Consider the following 17,678-nt stretch of genomic DNA (forward strand, 5'->3'; position numbering starts at 1 on the left):
GGTCCTTAAGAGAATTCAGATATATGAGAAGTATATAAAAGGACCGAAGATGAGCATGTAATCTATTTAAGAATAGAATAAGGCTATATCATGTGTGAATTACGGTCATAGAATATAAAAATACAAGTAACAAAATCATGCATGTTAGTATGAGTATACTAATTTCCTCTTTTTTTCATATTAGGACATCAAAAGTATTAAGTCAGTAAGTCAAAGTTACTGATTGGCTAATTTTTTTTTTAGAAATTAGAAATTTCCAAATTTACCTTTGAATTCCTCCCAGAAAGTAATTTACTGTAGTGGTCCACTGATGCTCTGTTGGAAAACTAATGATTAGTCCATGCATATGGGCTATGGGGCAATTCTATTCCATGTGCATGTTATGCACATGGAATAGAATAAGAGAATTATGGCACACGTGATCAAGAACAGAAACTTACTAAAGTTAAACCCAGGGCACCTAGGTGGCTCAGTTAAGCATCAGACTTCAGCTCAGGTCATGATCTCACGGTTTGTGAGTTCGAGCCCCATGTTGGTCTCTGTGTTGACAGCTCAGAGCCTGGAGCCTGCTTTGGATTCTGTGTCTCCTCTCTCTCTACCCCTTCCCCACTCACAGTCTGTCTGTCTGTCTGTCTGTCTGTCTCTCTCAGGAGTAAACATTAAAAAAAATTTTAAATAAGAAATAAAGTTAAACCCATTCCATTAAAAAAATAGTAAGTGGCCAGTGTTAAGCCCACCAATTTTAAAAAAAGAAAATTTTTTTACATGGCCAGCTGTGGAAGATTTAAAATATGCCCACAGCAAAAACAGCCCCTTCCATCAAGAGTTGAAGAGTTGTATCTAGTTCTTATACTTGGAATTTGGGCTTGGGTACGTGACTTGTTTTGGCCAATGGGACATCAAGAAGCAAGAAATAAGCAGAAGCTTAAAAAGCATTTACACATTGGGGCTTGCCCTCTCTTGCCTCTGGGAGCTGAGACTACCATATGAAGAAGCCTGGGCTAGGCTGGTAGAGGATGAGAGATCATGTGGAGAGATAGGCCTAGTCATCCCATTCCTCCCATCTGAGCTTGAGACCCCAGTTGGATGTGAATGACACCATCTTAGACCATCAGCCCCGGCTGAGCTGTTCCAAGCCAAAACAGCTGCCCATCTAATCCACAGAATCATGAGGGATAATACGTCATCATTATTTGAAACCGCTTAGTTTTGGGGTGGCTTATTACATAGCAACAGTGTAGGAAAATAGGTACATTCAAAAGCAGTGTTGATAGGAATATAAAATGATATAATCTGTTTGAAGACAAATTTGGCCATTCCATTGCTAAAATTTCATATAATTATATTTGTACAAATGTGCAAAGATACATAGGTATAGGGGTGTTTGTTTCATATAGAATTCTTAATTCCAAACAGGAGAGCCTACTCCAGTATGTTTCAATGGAAAGAGATTTACTAAAGGACATTACAGCTTGCAGAGTCTCCAAGAGGGCCAGGATGTATTGGCTAGGCAGCCAGGAGCAATCAAACCTCTTAGGACTGCCCTGGTAGGGGGGATATCTCAACCACTTCCTTCACCAGAAAATGGGATCTGCTTAGCATACATCCCCTCACTCACCTGACTCACTGCCTGTGGGAGTCTTGTAGTACATTTGGTTGGTGGAACTTAGGTCACATGCCTACCCCAGACTGCAAGAAAGGCTGGAAAGGTAGTTTGTGCTGTTTAAAAAAAAGTTGGACTTCGTAAGTTCAAGCCTAGGAAAGTTGTTTAGAAGGTACTGAGTAGTCTGAAACATAACAGATGTGCTCTGCAGTGTTCAAAACAGCACTGTTTATAAAATCAGGACGCCTGGCTGGCTTAGTAGAGTATGTGACTCTTGGCGTCGGAGTTGTAAGTTCGAGCCCTGCTTTGTTTGTAGAGATTACTTAAAAAATAAAAAATCTTTATTTAAAAAAAACACTGTTCGTAATATCAAAGAATTGGAAATAATCCAAATGCTCATTAGTAAGAGACTGGTTAAATTTTGGGATATTCATACAATGGAATACTAGGCAGGGATTTAAAACAATTAAGTAGATTTTAACATGTAAAAATGTCCACAGTATTTTGTGAACTGAGAAAAGTAAATTGCCAAAACAATATGTATTTTTTAAATGTTTATTCCTATGTATATAGGAAATATCTAAAAGGATACATACCGAGGACACCTGGGTGGCTCAGTGGGTTGAGCATCCGACCCTTGATTTCGGCTCAGGTCATGATCCCAGGGTTGTGGATCGAACCCTGCTTCAGTCTCTGAGCCAAAATCAAGAGTCAGTCGCTCAACCCACTGAGCCACCCAAGTACCCCCTACTTTTTTTGTTAAGTAATCTCTGTGCCCAATGTGGGGCTTGAACTCAAGACCCTGAGATCAAGGATTGCATGCTCTACCAATTGAGCCAGCCAGGCTCCCCAGGTTGTCTCCTTTTGAGTTGCAAGAGTACTTCATATTTTCTGAATCCAGGTCCTTTATCAGATATTTGATTTGCAAAAAATTTCTCCCATGGGTTATCTTTTTATTTTTTAGATGGTATCCTCTAAATCATAAAAGCTTTTAAATTTTAATGAAGTCCAGTTTATTTTTTCTTTTGTTACTTGTATGTATGGTGTTATATCTAAGAAAGCATTGCCTAGGGGTGCCTGGGTGGCTCAGTAGGTTAAGCGTCTGACTTCAGCTCAGTTCATGATCTCATGGTCCATGAGTTCAGGCCCCACGTCGGGCTCTGTGCTGCCAGTTCAGAGCCTGGACCCCACTTCAGATTCTGTCTCCCCTTCTCTCTGCCCCTCCCCTACTCATGCTCTGTCTCTCTCTGTCTCAAAAATAAATAAAAGCATTGAAAAAAAATTTGTTAAAGCATTGCCTAATCCAAGGTCACAAAGATTTATTCCAGTGTTTTCTTCTGTTTTATAGTTTTAGCTCTTACATGTAGACCTGTGTTCCATCTTGAGTTAATTTTTACATATAGCATGAAGTAGGAGTCTGACTTCGTTGTTTCACGTGTTGATATCCAGTTCTCTCAGCACCATTTGTTGAAAAGACTTATTCTTTCTCCATTGAATTGTCTTGGCACTTTTGTAAAAAACCGATTGACTATCAATGTGAAGGCTTATTTTCTGGGCTGTCAGTTGTGTTCCACTGATAGATATGTCTGTCGTCATGCCAATACCACATTGTTTTGATTATTGTAGCTTTGTAGTAAGCTTTGAAATTGAGAAGTGAGAGTCCTTCAATTTGTTCTTTTTCAAGATTGTTTTGACTATTCTGAGTTCCTTGCATTCCCATGTAAACTTAAGGATCAGCTTGTCAGTTTTCTGCCAGAAAAGACAACTGAGATTTTAGTAGGAATTGTATTGAATTTATAGATCTGTTTGAGAAGTATTGCCATCTTAAAAATACTAAGCCTCACAATCCATGAACCTGGCTGTCTTTCCATTTATTTAGGTCTTAAATTTCTTTCAGCAATGTTTTAGTTTTCAGTGTACAGCTCTTATGCTTTCTTTGTTTAATTTATTCCTAAATATTTTTGTTCTTTGTGGTGTTATTATAAATGAAATTGTTTTCTGCATATCATCTTTGGATTGTTCATTGCTTTGTTTTGTATGACTCTGTGATTTTTCTATATACAAAAGTGTGTCATGAGTACACAGAGATAGCTTTACTTTTTTCTTTCCAATCTGGAGGCTTTGTATTTGTTTTTTTTGGTTTTTTGGGTTTTTGTTTTTTTTTTTCCCTAAATGTCCTTACTAGAACCTCCAGTATAATGTTGAGTAGAAGTAGCAAGAACGGACATTGTATCTTATTCCTCATCTGAAAGGGAAAGCATCTAGTCTTTAACCATTAAATATGATGTTAGCTATGGATTATATATTGCTTTTATCATAAACGATTTTTTGAGAATCAAGTTTTTGTAAAGTGGCTACCTTAGCAAAGGTAAAATTTACATCATTGTTTCTAGATCATGGTTAAACAAAAAAAACAGCTGGGGGCAGAGCATAATAGGGCTTCTTATTCCATTCTGTGAAGTGGAGGTTAGTGCGTCTAATTTAAGGATGGGCTCAGTTTGGATTCAGAATGGGTATATGTGAGATTTACCTGGTGTCTTTTTTCTAGAGGATTTCATTCAGTGAGTGTCTTGTGTCTGCTGTGTGCCAGGAACTATTCTAATCATTGAGAGGGCCGCAAGGAATAAGTCGTCCCACATCTGCCTGTGTGACAGCTACATTTTTGTGAATATGCATGTAGGAATTGTGGGGCCCATGTTTTAGGGCAGATTGGATCAGTATCATCATTTCTTGATTTACTAGAATTTTATTTAAATCAGGTACTTGGTTGGCACACTACAAAATGCACAATACCATACCTATGTGAGGCTTAGGAATATATATCACACTTGCTTTTGTTACTTAGAGGAAGAGCTGGTAAATAACCTGTACATACATTATTTTAATGTTTATTGGCACAAAACTTGTCTGCTCTGTTTAAGAGTCATGTCTGCTAGGAATTTACCCAAGGGATACAGGAGTACTGATGCATAGGGGCACTTGTACCCCAATCTTTATAGCAGCACTCTCAACAATAGCCAAATTATGGAAAGAGCCTAAATGTCCATCAACTGATGAATGGATAAAGAAATTGTGGTTTATATACACAATGGAGTACTATGTGGCAATGAGAAATAATGAAATATGGCCCTTTGTAGCAACGTGGATGGAACTGGAGAGTGTTGTGCTAAGTGAAATAAGCCATACAGAGAAAGACAGATACCATATGGTTTCACTCTTATGTGGATCCTGAGAAACTTAACAGAAACCCATGGGGGAGGGGAAGGAAAAAAAAAAGAGGTTAGAGTGGGAGAGAGCCAAAGCATAAGAGACTCTTAAAAACTGAGAACAAACTGAGGGTTGATGGGGGTGGGAGGGAGGGGAGGGTGGGTGATGGGTATTGAGGAGGGCACCTTTTGGGATGAGCACTGGGTGTTGTATGGAAACCAGTTTGACGATAAATTTCATATATTGAAAAAAATAAAATAATAAAATAATAAAAAAAAAAGTCATGCTATGCCAGGCACTCTTCAAAAATGTTACAGTTTGGGGGGGGGGATGGGCTAAATGGGTAAGGGGCACTAAGGAATCTACTCGTGAAATCATTGTTGCACTATATGATAACTAATTTGGATGTAAATTTTAAAAATTAAAAAATAAAATTAAAAAAAACCGTTAGAGTTTGGTAAGGAGGATGATATGTAGAGAAGGAAAGCAGAGAGCCAACATTTATTTTGTGCTATTTGTCTCGCACTGTGATGCTTTACCCTCTCTTGATCCTCAAAATCCCTCTTTAAGGTAGGCATCATTACCATGTTTTACCTTGAGGGAGCTAATGCTCAGAAAAGTTCAATAATTTTCCAAATGCCACACCAATGAATGTACACAATCAATCGTGTTATAGATAGAAAGTCCTATAATAAAATATTTAATGCAATTTTATAAGAATTATAAAGAAGCAGTGGTAACTCCTAGTTGGATTAGGAAAGAAAGCTAACATGAATTTGAAGGACAGATGCCAAAGATGCCAAGATAAGAGAAATTGCATTCCAGTTTTAGGGAGTCATATATATGTGCAAGTCTATGTTTTCTTTGCAGCTGTCAGAGATTTAAAGCATGAGCATCCAGCCTGTGATTGGATAAAATGCCTTGAGGGGGAGCTTTGTTTGTCTTGTCTAAGATGTCTTTGGTGTGAATTGCTGTGGGCTGCTGTGAGGGAGCTAGCAGGGTGCTGAGAAGGCCTTTAAGAGCATGTACTCTAAAGTGACAGGCACTGATGGGGACAGACACTTTCTAAGAATGTATTTGCTATTGTGTCAGGCCATTCAGTAGACTGAGTGCAGTGAAGTCAGTGAGTTCTGTTCTTGGGGAAACTCCACAGTGTGGAAGGATGTCTCTTCCCTGTTCCATGACTCTTGATCTTGCCCAGAGCACGTAGGGGTTCCTCCTTGGAATTCCTCAGAAACCATGAGGGAGTCAGGCAAGAGAACCTCATCAACAGTCTAAAGTGGTATTCATCCAGCTCACTTGTCCACCAAATTTGGTTCCAAATAGTGTTTTCAGAAAGCAAATAGAATGATGAAGACTTGCCACCACTAAGGAGATTGCAGGAGAGAAATTCTCCCCGGTGTTTTGAACATCATTACCACGTGCCACCTAGACCAACAACAATTCAGAAGCGTGGCTTCAGCAAGCATCTCGTTTGTAGGGAGAGAAAACATGGGAGCTCTGTGGTGCTAAACAGACCTGGGTCCCTGCATAAGCCCTCCCACTTTCTAGCTTTGTCTGAGGCCATGGGCAAAGTGCTTGGACTGTTCAGCTGTTACAAACCCACCTGCTCTTCTCAGCTTGTGAGTACCCAAGGCATGGAGTAGACATGAGGACAGAGCAAGACCATACATGTGAACTGCTTGCATGGTACCCAGGCCATAGGAAGAACTTTGAAAAAAGGCAGCTATTCTCACTAGTGTTAGCTCTCTTCCCTGAGAAGGGTACTGTGATGTTTTAGGAGTTTTAAAGCACTGACAGAGTGGGTTTTTCTCTTAGTTAACAAGCTCACACTTTGAATCAGTCACCTTCACCTGCTTCATCTGTGATCCAGTCAGTTTCCTGCTATTCATTCACCATTAGAGCTCAGAATAGTGTTAAAGGAGAACCAGGATTCTAGCGTGCACAGGAAGGGAAGTGTGGCAGCTTTAGCACTGAAGACCCAAACAGGGGAAGGTAATTCTCATTTTCCCATGAAATTTCCCTTCACTATCAGGACAGTGTCTCTTTCAAAGAAAAAAAAAAACAAAACATCAATTTTCTTTCTCTGTTTCCTATTGTCTATAGAGAACAGGCCCTATATCCCCTCTTCAACAGTATCCCCTCTTCAACATGCCATCAAGAGTTGGCCACATAAGAGCTTTTCTGTGGGGTTCCTTGGTTTTCCTGTGAAAACCTTTTGCAGAGCCATGGCTATTCTTGGTACTTAGTACTGCCTGCCACTTGCCTTATTGAATAAGTCAGCTTGGATAGTCACAGTTTAGTGGGAAATAACCAGTGACAATCCTAACATTAATGTTTTTAAATATTTCTCTTTTTTCCTCTCCATAGATTTCTCTTTCCTAAATGTCTTGACCAGTGTTCACAAGGTAAGCAATATGTTTTACTTCTTGCTTTTGCATGCCTTTCAAATTGTGTTTAGATGCAACAGACTTCTCTCTTCATGCTCTTTCTTACCATTCTAAAATCTAAAATGAACAGGAGTACCAGGGTCGCTCTGTCAGTTAAACCTCTGACTCTTGGTTTTGGCTCAGGTCATGATCTCATGATTCATGGGTTTGAGCCCCACATAGTGCTCTGCACTGGCAGTGTGGAGGCTGGTTGGGATTCTCTCTCTCTCTCCATCCCTTCCCTGCTCGCTCTCTCTCTTTCTCAAAATAAATATTTTAAGTCTAAAACAAACAAAATTGGTCCAGGGAAATTTTGACATCTTTTTCTTTTATCATAGTTGATAGGCATATTTCTTCCCAAGTTTATCTCTTAAGATGATAAGTTGCCATAACAGCACCTCCCTTGAGCACCTCCCTTATTAAGCCTTCCCTGGCCTTCCAACTAATATCAATGGACTAAAAAGGTATCAGGTATTCCTAGCCTCTGGATCAACATGATCTTGATGCACTTCTCCTGTCCCATGAGTATATAGTATGGTCCGGTAGGACCTTCTCCCTTAATCCCCTCCTGCATACACTGGAATTTTCCACACCTCCTTGATAACATTTAGAAAAGTCCACCCATCCTGTAGGTTACACTCAACTTCACATTGTCCTATCATTTGGCAACCCTGGAAGCAGCACTTTTTAGTCATGTTAACTATGGTGCCTGGAGACCCAGAATAAACTCTAAATTTCCTGTAGTGATGATAAAATGCTCATTGTTGTCAGGAGACCTGGGGTCTGAGCTTCCTGAGCCAGCCCAGCAAGTAGAAATCAGATAGAAGGAAATAACTCAGTGTCCCCAGCACGGTTTTGCCTTGCTGATCCCATTGCCAGTCCACAGGGAGCGGAGACAACCAAGCATACCAGAGCTATTGTCTTGGGAAACAGCTGAGCTGGGTGCAGTGCAGGGCAGGAGCCAGGTCACTGGAGGGAAGGATGTGTGTATTGGGCTGCTGCACTAGGGTGTCTCAAGTCCAGCTTTTAGAGGCCCTTGTTGCTTTCCAGGCACTGTACCCCAGAAGCAGAGGGAAATAGAGGTGGCTGGGTCTTCACACAGTATCCACTCCAGGCAGATGAAAGAGATTTTATGGAGGTTGGATCAGTAGAATCTGGTGGCAAACTAGATATGGGGCATGAGTTGGAGAAGGAAGTATCTAGGATGAACCCCTCTAAGTTTCTAGGTTGGAAGATCAGGAAGGTTGTCAGTATCTGTCCTGGGAATAGAAAGCATAGGCAAAAACATAGGTCCAGGAGATAACCAAGGATCACTGTCTGGTCCTCAGATACATGTTTGTAACTTATGGCCAAAGCCAAGGGTGTGGGCTATCATTATCCCCTGTCCACCACACGATTACTGCCACCCTAATGCACCTTGACTCGTTGGTACTTTCTCCCTCAGTGCCCCTCTGCTTTTTTTGCACACAACGCACAGATGAGCCTTGGGGAGGAGCTGTGTCTTCAATGTCCATGAACCTGGGCCACTATTGTAGGAGGAAAGTCCTTTTAGGCCGAGACAGACTGGATTCTCTCTGGCACTTGGTAGACACATTTTAACACTGTTTCCTCACTCAGAGTCCAAAGGCAACTTGTGTCAAGCTCTGTGCATGTGTAAAGATAGGGATGTGACCACATGTGGGCAGATGACCTTGAGGCCATACATGCTGTTTTTCTAAACTTGGAAGGGCTTGTAGAGTTACAGTGTCTTAGTAATTATCTTCCTCTTATATATGGGCCTAAGGGACCCTATGAACTGATCTGACCTGGCTCACCATGGGCATGGGCTGTCCAGGGAGGGAGGAAATAAAAGGCAAGTATTTCTTTTATCCTCAGAGATTTGGTGGCTAGCTTGGCGGTAGGATCTGCCACCAGTAGACAAACACTTCATGTCCTGAGGGAGCATATTGCCTCCCTTTGCTCCTGAGCATGAGTCAGGTTCCCTGTTTGATTGCTTTTACAACAAAGGATTGTTTTACAACAAGAAAAGGACTATATTGCAGCCCCAAGATAATGGGTGTTACAGAAATCCAAGAATTAGGAAATAATCTCAATGCTTAAACAGCAAACAAGATTCATTATAATGCTGATTTGAAAGCAAAGCAAAGACATTTTACTACCACTTTTGGAAGTATCTACAGATAGATAAAAGCAGTAAACTTTTTTTCTGGGCCATTGGAAGCTTTTAGCTCAGACCAGTGCAGTCAGACCTCAGAGGGGTTGCCCGCTCACTCACAGCCCAGGCTGGTAATACCTTGGCCAAATGTGGGTATCCACTCCTTGATACAGAACAGAAGGAAGCTCCTGGCCCAAGCAAGATGAAACCGCCCACAGTGGCCTCTTCACCCTGTGCTCCAGATAACTGCTGTACCTGCCCTCACAGATGGCATTTCCTCTTGGCAGGTGGTAGTTTGCATAGCTGGCCTAAGGAATGCGGAGGATAATCCTTTTGCTTGTTTCCCTATAAAGCAAAGCCCCTTTTCTGTGTCCAATTCCTGACCTAAAATCCCAATCCACAAGGTTTATCTACATGACACTCATGAGGCAGACAGAACTTTGGGCAAGGTATCTGTCAGAGGTCTTTTCTGGCCTTTTTCTGAACAGGCCCTGCCTATGTTTGTGACCCTGGCACATGCCACTTGGGTTGGCACATTTACACTAGTCCCAACTCTCCAGTTTCTTTTGCCCAAGAAGATACCAAACAGAATCTAGGGCCTTTATAGGTCTTCACTCAGCCTTTGCTGGCCCCTCCCTGCAAGATCCACCACAGCTATTCTTGTCTTCTGCTGGAAATCTCATGGGCCTCTTGCAAGATCCAGCTCCCATGTCTGTCATCTCCGGAATGTGCTGAGCCTTCTAGAACCCAGTTTGCTTCCCCACTATGCCCCATTCTGGGCCTGGCATGCCATGAGCCTCTGGGCTCGGTGCCAGAGGAGGAGGGAGGAAGAAGCTTGGTTTGAGTACCCTTTTTTACTTTATGAATTTTCTACCAAAACCATAGATAGATAGATCGATCGATCGATAGATCGATCAGTAAGTCTTAGAAAGCTTTCAGATGGTTGTCTGATGAATGGGATTTGCTCAGACTTATAAATGAGGAAAACTCTGACACATGGGTACCCACAACTTAACTACTTAGGCAGGTGCCCTGGAGATCAGGTTGCATGTATCTTTTATTATACTTGATTCATTCATTCATTTATTCAACAAATCTGTATCTGGCACCTGCTCCAACCCAGTCCTTGGGGATTAGGGAAGCCTTCTGGAAGAGATGCTATTCACATTGTCTATAGCCTGAAAGAGGAGTTGGGCCAACAAAGAGGAAAGAACAGATGGTTCCAGGCAGAAGGAACAATAAGAGTAAAGGCCTGATGGTGACCAGAGCATACCCAGGCCACTGAGGAAGCACAGCATGGCAGATAGGTCAGGCAGGCCAAGAAGTTTGCAGTCCCTGGAATGCATTGAAATATTTTAAGTAGGGAAGTGATAAGATCAGATTTTCTGGTTTTGAAAGATAACTCTTTTGAAAGATAGTAGTTAAAATGAATTGTAGTAAAAACAGCCTGGAAGTGCACAAAATAAGCAGTGACCTAATGAAGAAAGTGGTAGACTGCACTAGACAAACAGTAGCCAGGATTGAGAGTGGATGATGGATCCAGGAGCTACTTGGCACTCACCAGGCCTAGAGGAGGATTCTGGTGCCTGCATGGCCCACATTTGGGGAATCAGGAAGCCTTTCACCAAGAGACCAGAGGAGGCAGAGCTGCCCTCACCACTTAGATTTTAAGGAAAGCCATTGAGGAAACTCACCCTTGAATCCTTAGAGGTCCCTCAAGCACTGTGCAGAGGAGTAAGGTCAACTTAATAGCTGAGCACTAAACAGATACATGAGAAGAGTAGGACCTGTGTCTTAGAATCAAGGAACTGATAGATCCCTAAACTATACATAAGCACTTAAGAAGAAGGTTCTGTGCTTGGCAGGTCAGCTGTAAGTCCTGGCATCTGTGGTCCCGGGCATGATACATAACCTTTGTGCTTCGTGTGTGCCCTTTTCCCCGTGTTAACATGTGACCACTGGCATGAAGCTCCTAATCCCTGCTCCCTAGTCATGAATGGAATGCATCCAGACAATTTGTGAGGTTAGATTCAGTCTTTAGCAATTTTGGAACACTTTTCTCATTAGTATGAGTAGTGAGAGGAAGGAAGTATAATTTACTTCTGCCACAGACTAGAGGCAGGGGCCAAGGATCCTGGAAGTTGCCTTTGATCTAGTGATGGCCACTCATCTACCTTCCTGTTGGTTGCTATTGCTGAGGCCCACGTGCCACAGCCACCCCTGTTGGTCTGAGAAATGGATTAGTCCAAGCCCCTCAGTGTACACATAGAGGTCCCATTTTAAGCTGTTGCTGCGCTGGTAATGAGGATGGTGGTAGTGGTGGTGGCCATAAGTTGCATTTAATGAGTTCTTTCTATCTGCAGGCCCTGTGAAAACTATTTACTGATAACCTGCAGGTATGTGTTATTGTTCCCATCTAACAGAGGAGGAAATTTGGCTCAGAGAGAGGAGTTTGCCCCTGATGTCACTCATTAGCAATTAGTGGAACCCTACATTCAAACTCAAGGTCTGCCTGGCTCTAAAACCCATGCTTGAATCTTTACATCATGCTGTCTTTTTACATATATGAAGAAGATAAATAAGAATATGAGTCTTGTATTTTAAACACCACCTGTGTTATTTATAGGAAGGAACTTTTATAGTTTAGAGAAGAGGAGGAGCAGAGTGGAATGAGGGAAGGATTGAAAATACTAGGGAAAATTTTAATGAAGAAGTAAGCTTTACCAAAATTAAAAGGTTAAAAAACTTAAAAAAACAAGGTGCAGAACAGTATAACATGCCACTGTTTGTGGGGGGAGAAAAGCATACACACATTTACTTGTGCATACTTAGCACATCCTGGAAGAAGAGCTGAGAATCTGATAATGGTGATTGCCTTCAGGGAAGAGAACTAGGTGGCTGGGGAGGAAGGGAATTTATTTTATCTGTAAACCCTTCTTTACCTTGTTTGAGTTTTGCCCTCAGAAACTAAATATAACTAATTTTTTTGAACTAAACACCCAGCTGAACTAAATCAGTACAGAGTCCTCTATACTGAGTGTTCATTATTCAGGATCCTACAATTACAAGGTTACATAGGAAAGTTGACATCTCTGTAATTTAGAAATAATTGCTTATGAACTAATCATTTATCAAAGCTAGTCTCGGAGTGCCTAGGTGGCTCATTCAAGGTTAGGCATCTGACTCTTGATCTCAGCTCAGCTCCTGATCTCACGGTTTGTGAGATGGAGCCCCATGTCGGGCTCTGTGCTGACAGTGCAGAGCCTGCTTGGGATTCTCTCTCTCTGCCCTTTCCCTGCTCGTGCTCTCTTTCTCTCAAAATAAAATAAATAAACTTAAAAAAAACAAGATTGATGATGAGAATTGATCCTTAGATATGGAGTTAATGATAATACCCATGAAAATTCTATTACAAAACAGAATATAGGGGCGCCTGGATGGCTCAGTTGGTTAAGCGTCCAAGTCTTGGTTTCAGACCAGGTCACGATCTCACAGTTTGTGAGTTCGAGCCCTGCATTGGGCTCTGCGTTGACAGTGCAGAGCCTGCTTGGGATTCTCTCTCTCTCCCCCTCTCTCTCTGCCCCTCCCCCACTTGCTCTCTGTCTCTCAAAATAAATAAAATTAAAAATTTTCCAAAAAAAGTAGAATATAAATGTTGAAAATCTTGAAGACTTATAAAATGAAATTATATTTAACAAAGAATTACAAGGCAGCAGGAAATAACTCTGTCTGTATCTTCCAAAGTGGGAGATCAATAAAGTTTAGAGCTGTAAAATCAAGTTATAAAGAGTTAAATTCTTAGTATATAGTTAGTTTTAAAGATATAAGAACATTCACTGGAGAAACTAAATAATATAACCAACCAGAAAGTGACGGTGGAAATGGGAAGAACACTTACCAGCTTCCACATCAGTCACGTAGAAAAGCCAGTAGACATTGTGTAAAAGGGACATTATAAGAAACAGTGATTTAGATCTATTAAAAAGTGTCTCAGTCAGTTAAGCGTCTGACTCTCGATTTCAGCTCAGGTCATGATCTCCTGGTTCATGAGTTCAAGCCCCAACTCGGGCTCTTTGCTGACAGCATGGAGCTTGCTTGGGATATTCTCTCTCTCTCTCTCTCTCTCTCTCTCTCTCTCGCTCTCGCACTCTCGCTCTCTCTCTCTCTCCCCCCCTCCCCCTCTCCCCCTCTCCCCCTCCCTCTCTATGTGCCCCTCCCTTGCTTTCTATTGCTCTCAAAACAAATAAACTTCAAAAAAATTTTTAAAGCTGTAAGGATAGCCATTGTAAGAACTAAAAACAGACTATAAGCCCACCACTTATCAGAAGAAAACAAAAAATAAGGAATGCAGAGATAATACTGCTAAAGATAAAAAAAAAAAAAAAGACTTTTAAACGGATCCAATATAACCAAGGTGAAAGAACCAAAGTGTCAGTAAATGCAAATGGGATAAACATATATTAAAAGGAAAAGTATCTCAGATTAAACCAAAAAACAAAACCTAATTCTGTGATGCTGTATACAAGAGAAGCATACAAATCTAAATAAGGATGATGATAAAAGAATGGGAAAAAACATAACAGACAAATATAGACAAAAAGGAAAGAGGTGACACTAACAGCAAAGTTAAATTCAAACCAAAAAGCTGAAAAGTTTCAAAGACAGTTTTTCATGATAAAGGATACCATCTATGCAACCTGTTATGAGTATTTCTATGCCAAATAATTCAAAAGAAAGCATGTACCCTTAAGTTATGACATTACTAAACAAGAAATAACTTTTTAAAATGTTTATTTATTTATTTTGAGGGAGAGAGAGAGAGCAGAGCATAGGAGGGGCAGAAAGAGAGAAGGAAAGAGAATCCCAAGCAGGCTCCACACTGTCAACACAGAGCCTGACTCGGGGCTCAATCTCAGGAACCATGAAATTAAGACCTGAGACAAAATCAAAAATCAGACACTTAACCAACTAAGCCACCCAGGTGCCCCAAGACATAACTTTTTAAAATAATGAATTAAGCATTCAACTTAAGTTGGAAAAAGAACAAGAAATTCTTTTAATAATTTATATTTAAAAAGATTGAATCTATAAAAGAGATCTAGCTACTAGTATGTTAAGCAACATTACATGGAAATAAGGAGACACTACAGACTGAAAGAGAATTAGGAGATGTATCCGTGAAATATAGTGTGTGGACTTTGGTTCCTGATTCAAAAAAATTAACTCTAGGAAAACATTCATGAGGCAGAGAAGTTTGAACATGGACTATATTATTTTTTATATTGAAGAATTTGTTGTTAATTTTTAACTTTTTAAAGGGTCATCTTATGGAGATATATATACTAAAATATTTTTGGATAAAATAATAGGATGTCTGAGATTGGCTTCAAAATCATCCGGGGGAAAGGGGGAAAGGCTGGCATATGGTATGGAAGAATTAGCCAAGTGTTGTTAATTCTTTTTTCTTTTTTAAGTTTACTTATTTATTTTGAGAGAGAGAGATGGAACACATGGGCCAGAGGGGAGGGGGCAGAGAGAGATGGAGAGAAAGAATCCCAAGCAGGCTTTGTGCTGTCAGCTTGGAGCCCTAACTGGCACTCCATCCCACGAACCATGAGATAGTGACCTGAGCTAACACCAAGAGTCGGACATTTAACCAACCGAGCCACCCAGGCGCCCCATATGTTGTTAATTCTTAAAGCCAGATTATGGGCCATGGGAGTTCGTTATACTATTATACTATTATATTTTAATATTTATCTTGAGAGAGAGCATGAATAGGGGAAGGGCAGAGAGAGAGAGAGAGAGAGAGTCAGAATCCCAAACAGGCTCCACGCTGTCAGCACAGAGCCTGAAGCAGGGCTCAATCCCATAAACCATGAGAGTATGACCTGAACCGAAACCAAGAGTCAGATACTTAACTGACTGAGCCACCTAGGTGCCCCCATTATACTACTTCTAAAATTTTTGTATATGTTGAGGCACCTGGGTGGCTCAGTTGGTTAAGCGTCCCGACTTCAGCTCAGGTCATGATCTCATGGTTTGTGGGTTCTAGCCCCGCATCAGGCTCTGTACTAACAGCTCAGAGCCTGGAGCCTGCTTCAGATTCTGTGTCTCTTTCTGTCTCTCTGCCCCTCCCCTGCTTGTACACGTGCTCTCTCACTCAAAAATAAATAAGTAAACATTTCAAATTAAAATTTTTGTATACGTTTGAAATTTTCACAGTAATATTAAGTGAATGAAAATGGTTGAATAACAAAAATGCAAGTGATCTTGTAGTAGAAATGGTGTGTGTGCTATGATCATAACTATGTCAAAACAGGAATGAGTATGGAAGAGGTATTATAATTACATTGGTATGGTGGGATAAGGTAGCTTCCCTGATTTCCAAATTCTCTATAGCATAGATTTTCCTTCTGTATTTTTATGGAAGTTTGGGAGGTATTGTGACCCACTTCACAATCCCTCATTACATGTGCCACTCTTCTTATTGTATGACTGTGAATGCCTGTGTTAGCACTTATCTTGGAATTAGGTGCATGTAAGTGACTCCTTGGCTGGGCACTCTTTGAGAATCTAACGGTTAGTGCCCGATGTATGGTTAGTGCTTGGTAAATGTCTGTGGTCTGAACTGGTGAAGGTGTGTGGCACAGTTTCCTGAAGAGGTTAAGGATAAAAGGGATGTGGAATGGGCCCTTCGATAAAGAAGCTCCAGGTGTCAGCTGGAAAGCAGAATTGAGAAAATAGAGAAAGTTAAGAAGTAAGGCAGTTCCAGGGTTGAGGCCATTCACCGCAATGGTGGCAATGACAGAAAGGGGAACAGGTGTTGGGGGGTCAGGGGCATCTACATAAGACCCCTATTAGAAGGGATGATCAGGGAGGGAGCAAGGGCCCACATTTGTGTGAGCCCTCAGCCCCAGTAAGGACTCTGAAGCCTGAACCGTTCTTGGTTTTATTCCCCAGGCCTGGTGAGTAATGTGGTATTCACCAGTCACACCACGGAGCAGAGGCACCCTCTCCTTGTCCAGCTGCAGACCCTCATCAGGGCTGCCAATCCTACTGCAGCCTTCATTCTTGCAGAAAATGGGATTGTCACCAGGTAAACTTACCAAGTTCACTTCACCCTATAGGAGCAGCCACTTTCTCAGACACCACACTCTGGCTATGGCCCACAGGGTCTTTGTACTGTATCTAAGACCTGGGCATTTATAGAAGTGCTTTTGGTGTTGTGCAAAAATCAGCAAGACGACCCCATGTGTCAGTATCCTGTACTGTTTTGAGAGATTTTGTCTTGATGGATTCACATTTTCATCCATTAAAGAATGAAGTCAAGACTCTCAATATTACTTGTATTAAGATGTGGAAGAAATGGGATAGAGAACATAGAGAAATGAGCTTTTTACTTCATGGACTTGGGTCCAAATTACAAACTAAAAATAGAGAATTGATGACTCTGTGTGTGTGTCTGTGTGTGTGTGTGAAGAGGAAACATCTGGTCATAAAGCACATTTATTTGCTCAATAAAGATATACTAAAAGGTACATACTTTTTATATAATTTTGACTTTGAGCAATGTAAATATTTTACATATTCAGAAATTAAGTTGACAAAGAGGGATAAAACTAAATGAAAAAGTGAATCCATTTGTATATCAAAGTAATAATGACCACACACAAAACAATTAATTCAAATAACTTTTAAACGTAAACATTGGAGGGGTGCCTGGGTGACTCAGCTAGTGAAGCATCCCGACTTCAACTCAGGTCATGATCTCACGGTTTGTGGGTTCTAGCACCACATCAGGCTCTGTGCTGACATCTCAGAGCCTGGAGACTGCTTCAGATTCTGTGTCTCCCTATCTCTCTGCCCTTCCCCTGCTCGCACTCGGTCTCTCTCCAAAACAAATAAACATTTTAAAAAAATTTTTAAATAAACATAAACATTGGAACCCTGATTTCAAACATCATTTGTTAGATAAGGAAGATAATAAATATGAAGTGGGAAAAGGGAAGAGAAACCCTGTGAATGGAGTCAATATAAGTTCAGTATTTCAATTAAAAAATGTATATTTTCTAGCTCTTCCCATTGAAAGGGACCAGAAATACTAATACCACAGTAGAATAAATGCCCCTACCTTTAGGTCCTGGTTTCTACATATACCAGTTCCCAATTAAAGTTATCAGCACTCCTTAGGGAATTGGCTGATTATAGGTCTAGGGCAAGGAAAGTACAAGGTGAACCTGGTACATTTTGTGCTAAAAAAAAAAAAGCAAGGAGACGCTCA

The 17,678-nt window shown here is 40.9% G+C and overlaps 1 protein-coding gene across 2 annotated transcripts in view; it reads left to right on the forward strand.

Moving 5' to 3' along the window:
* The window catches only part of DNAAF9 (dynein axonemal assembly factor 9), a 130,946-nt gene that overhangs the window by 98,831 nt on the left and 14,437 nt on the right, over window positions 1-17,678 (forward strand). For both annotated transcript variants that reach the window (XM_081795316.1, XM_081795315.1), the window contains exons 29-30: window positions 7,181-7,218; window positions 16,358-16,493. In XM_081795316.1, the coding sequence (XP_081651442.1) occupies window positions 7,181-7,218; window positions 16,358-16,493 (174 nt within the window). The remainder of the gene's footprint in view (window positions 1-7,180; window positions 7,219-16,357; window positions 16,494-17,678) is intronic.

This window comes from Panthera onca, chromosome A3, assembly GCF_046562875.1.
Source record: "Panthera onca isolate mPanOnc1 chromosome A3, mPanOnc1 haplotype 2, whole genome shotgun sequence".
NCBI lineage: Eukaryota > Metazoa > Chordata > Mammalia > Carnivora > Felidae > Panthera > Panthera onca.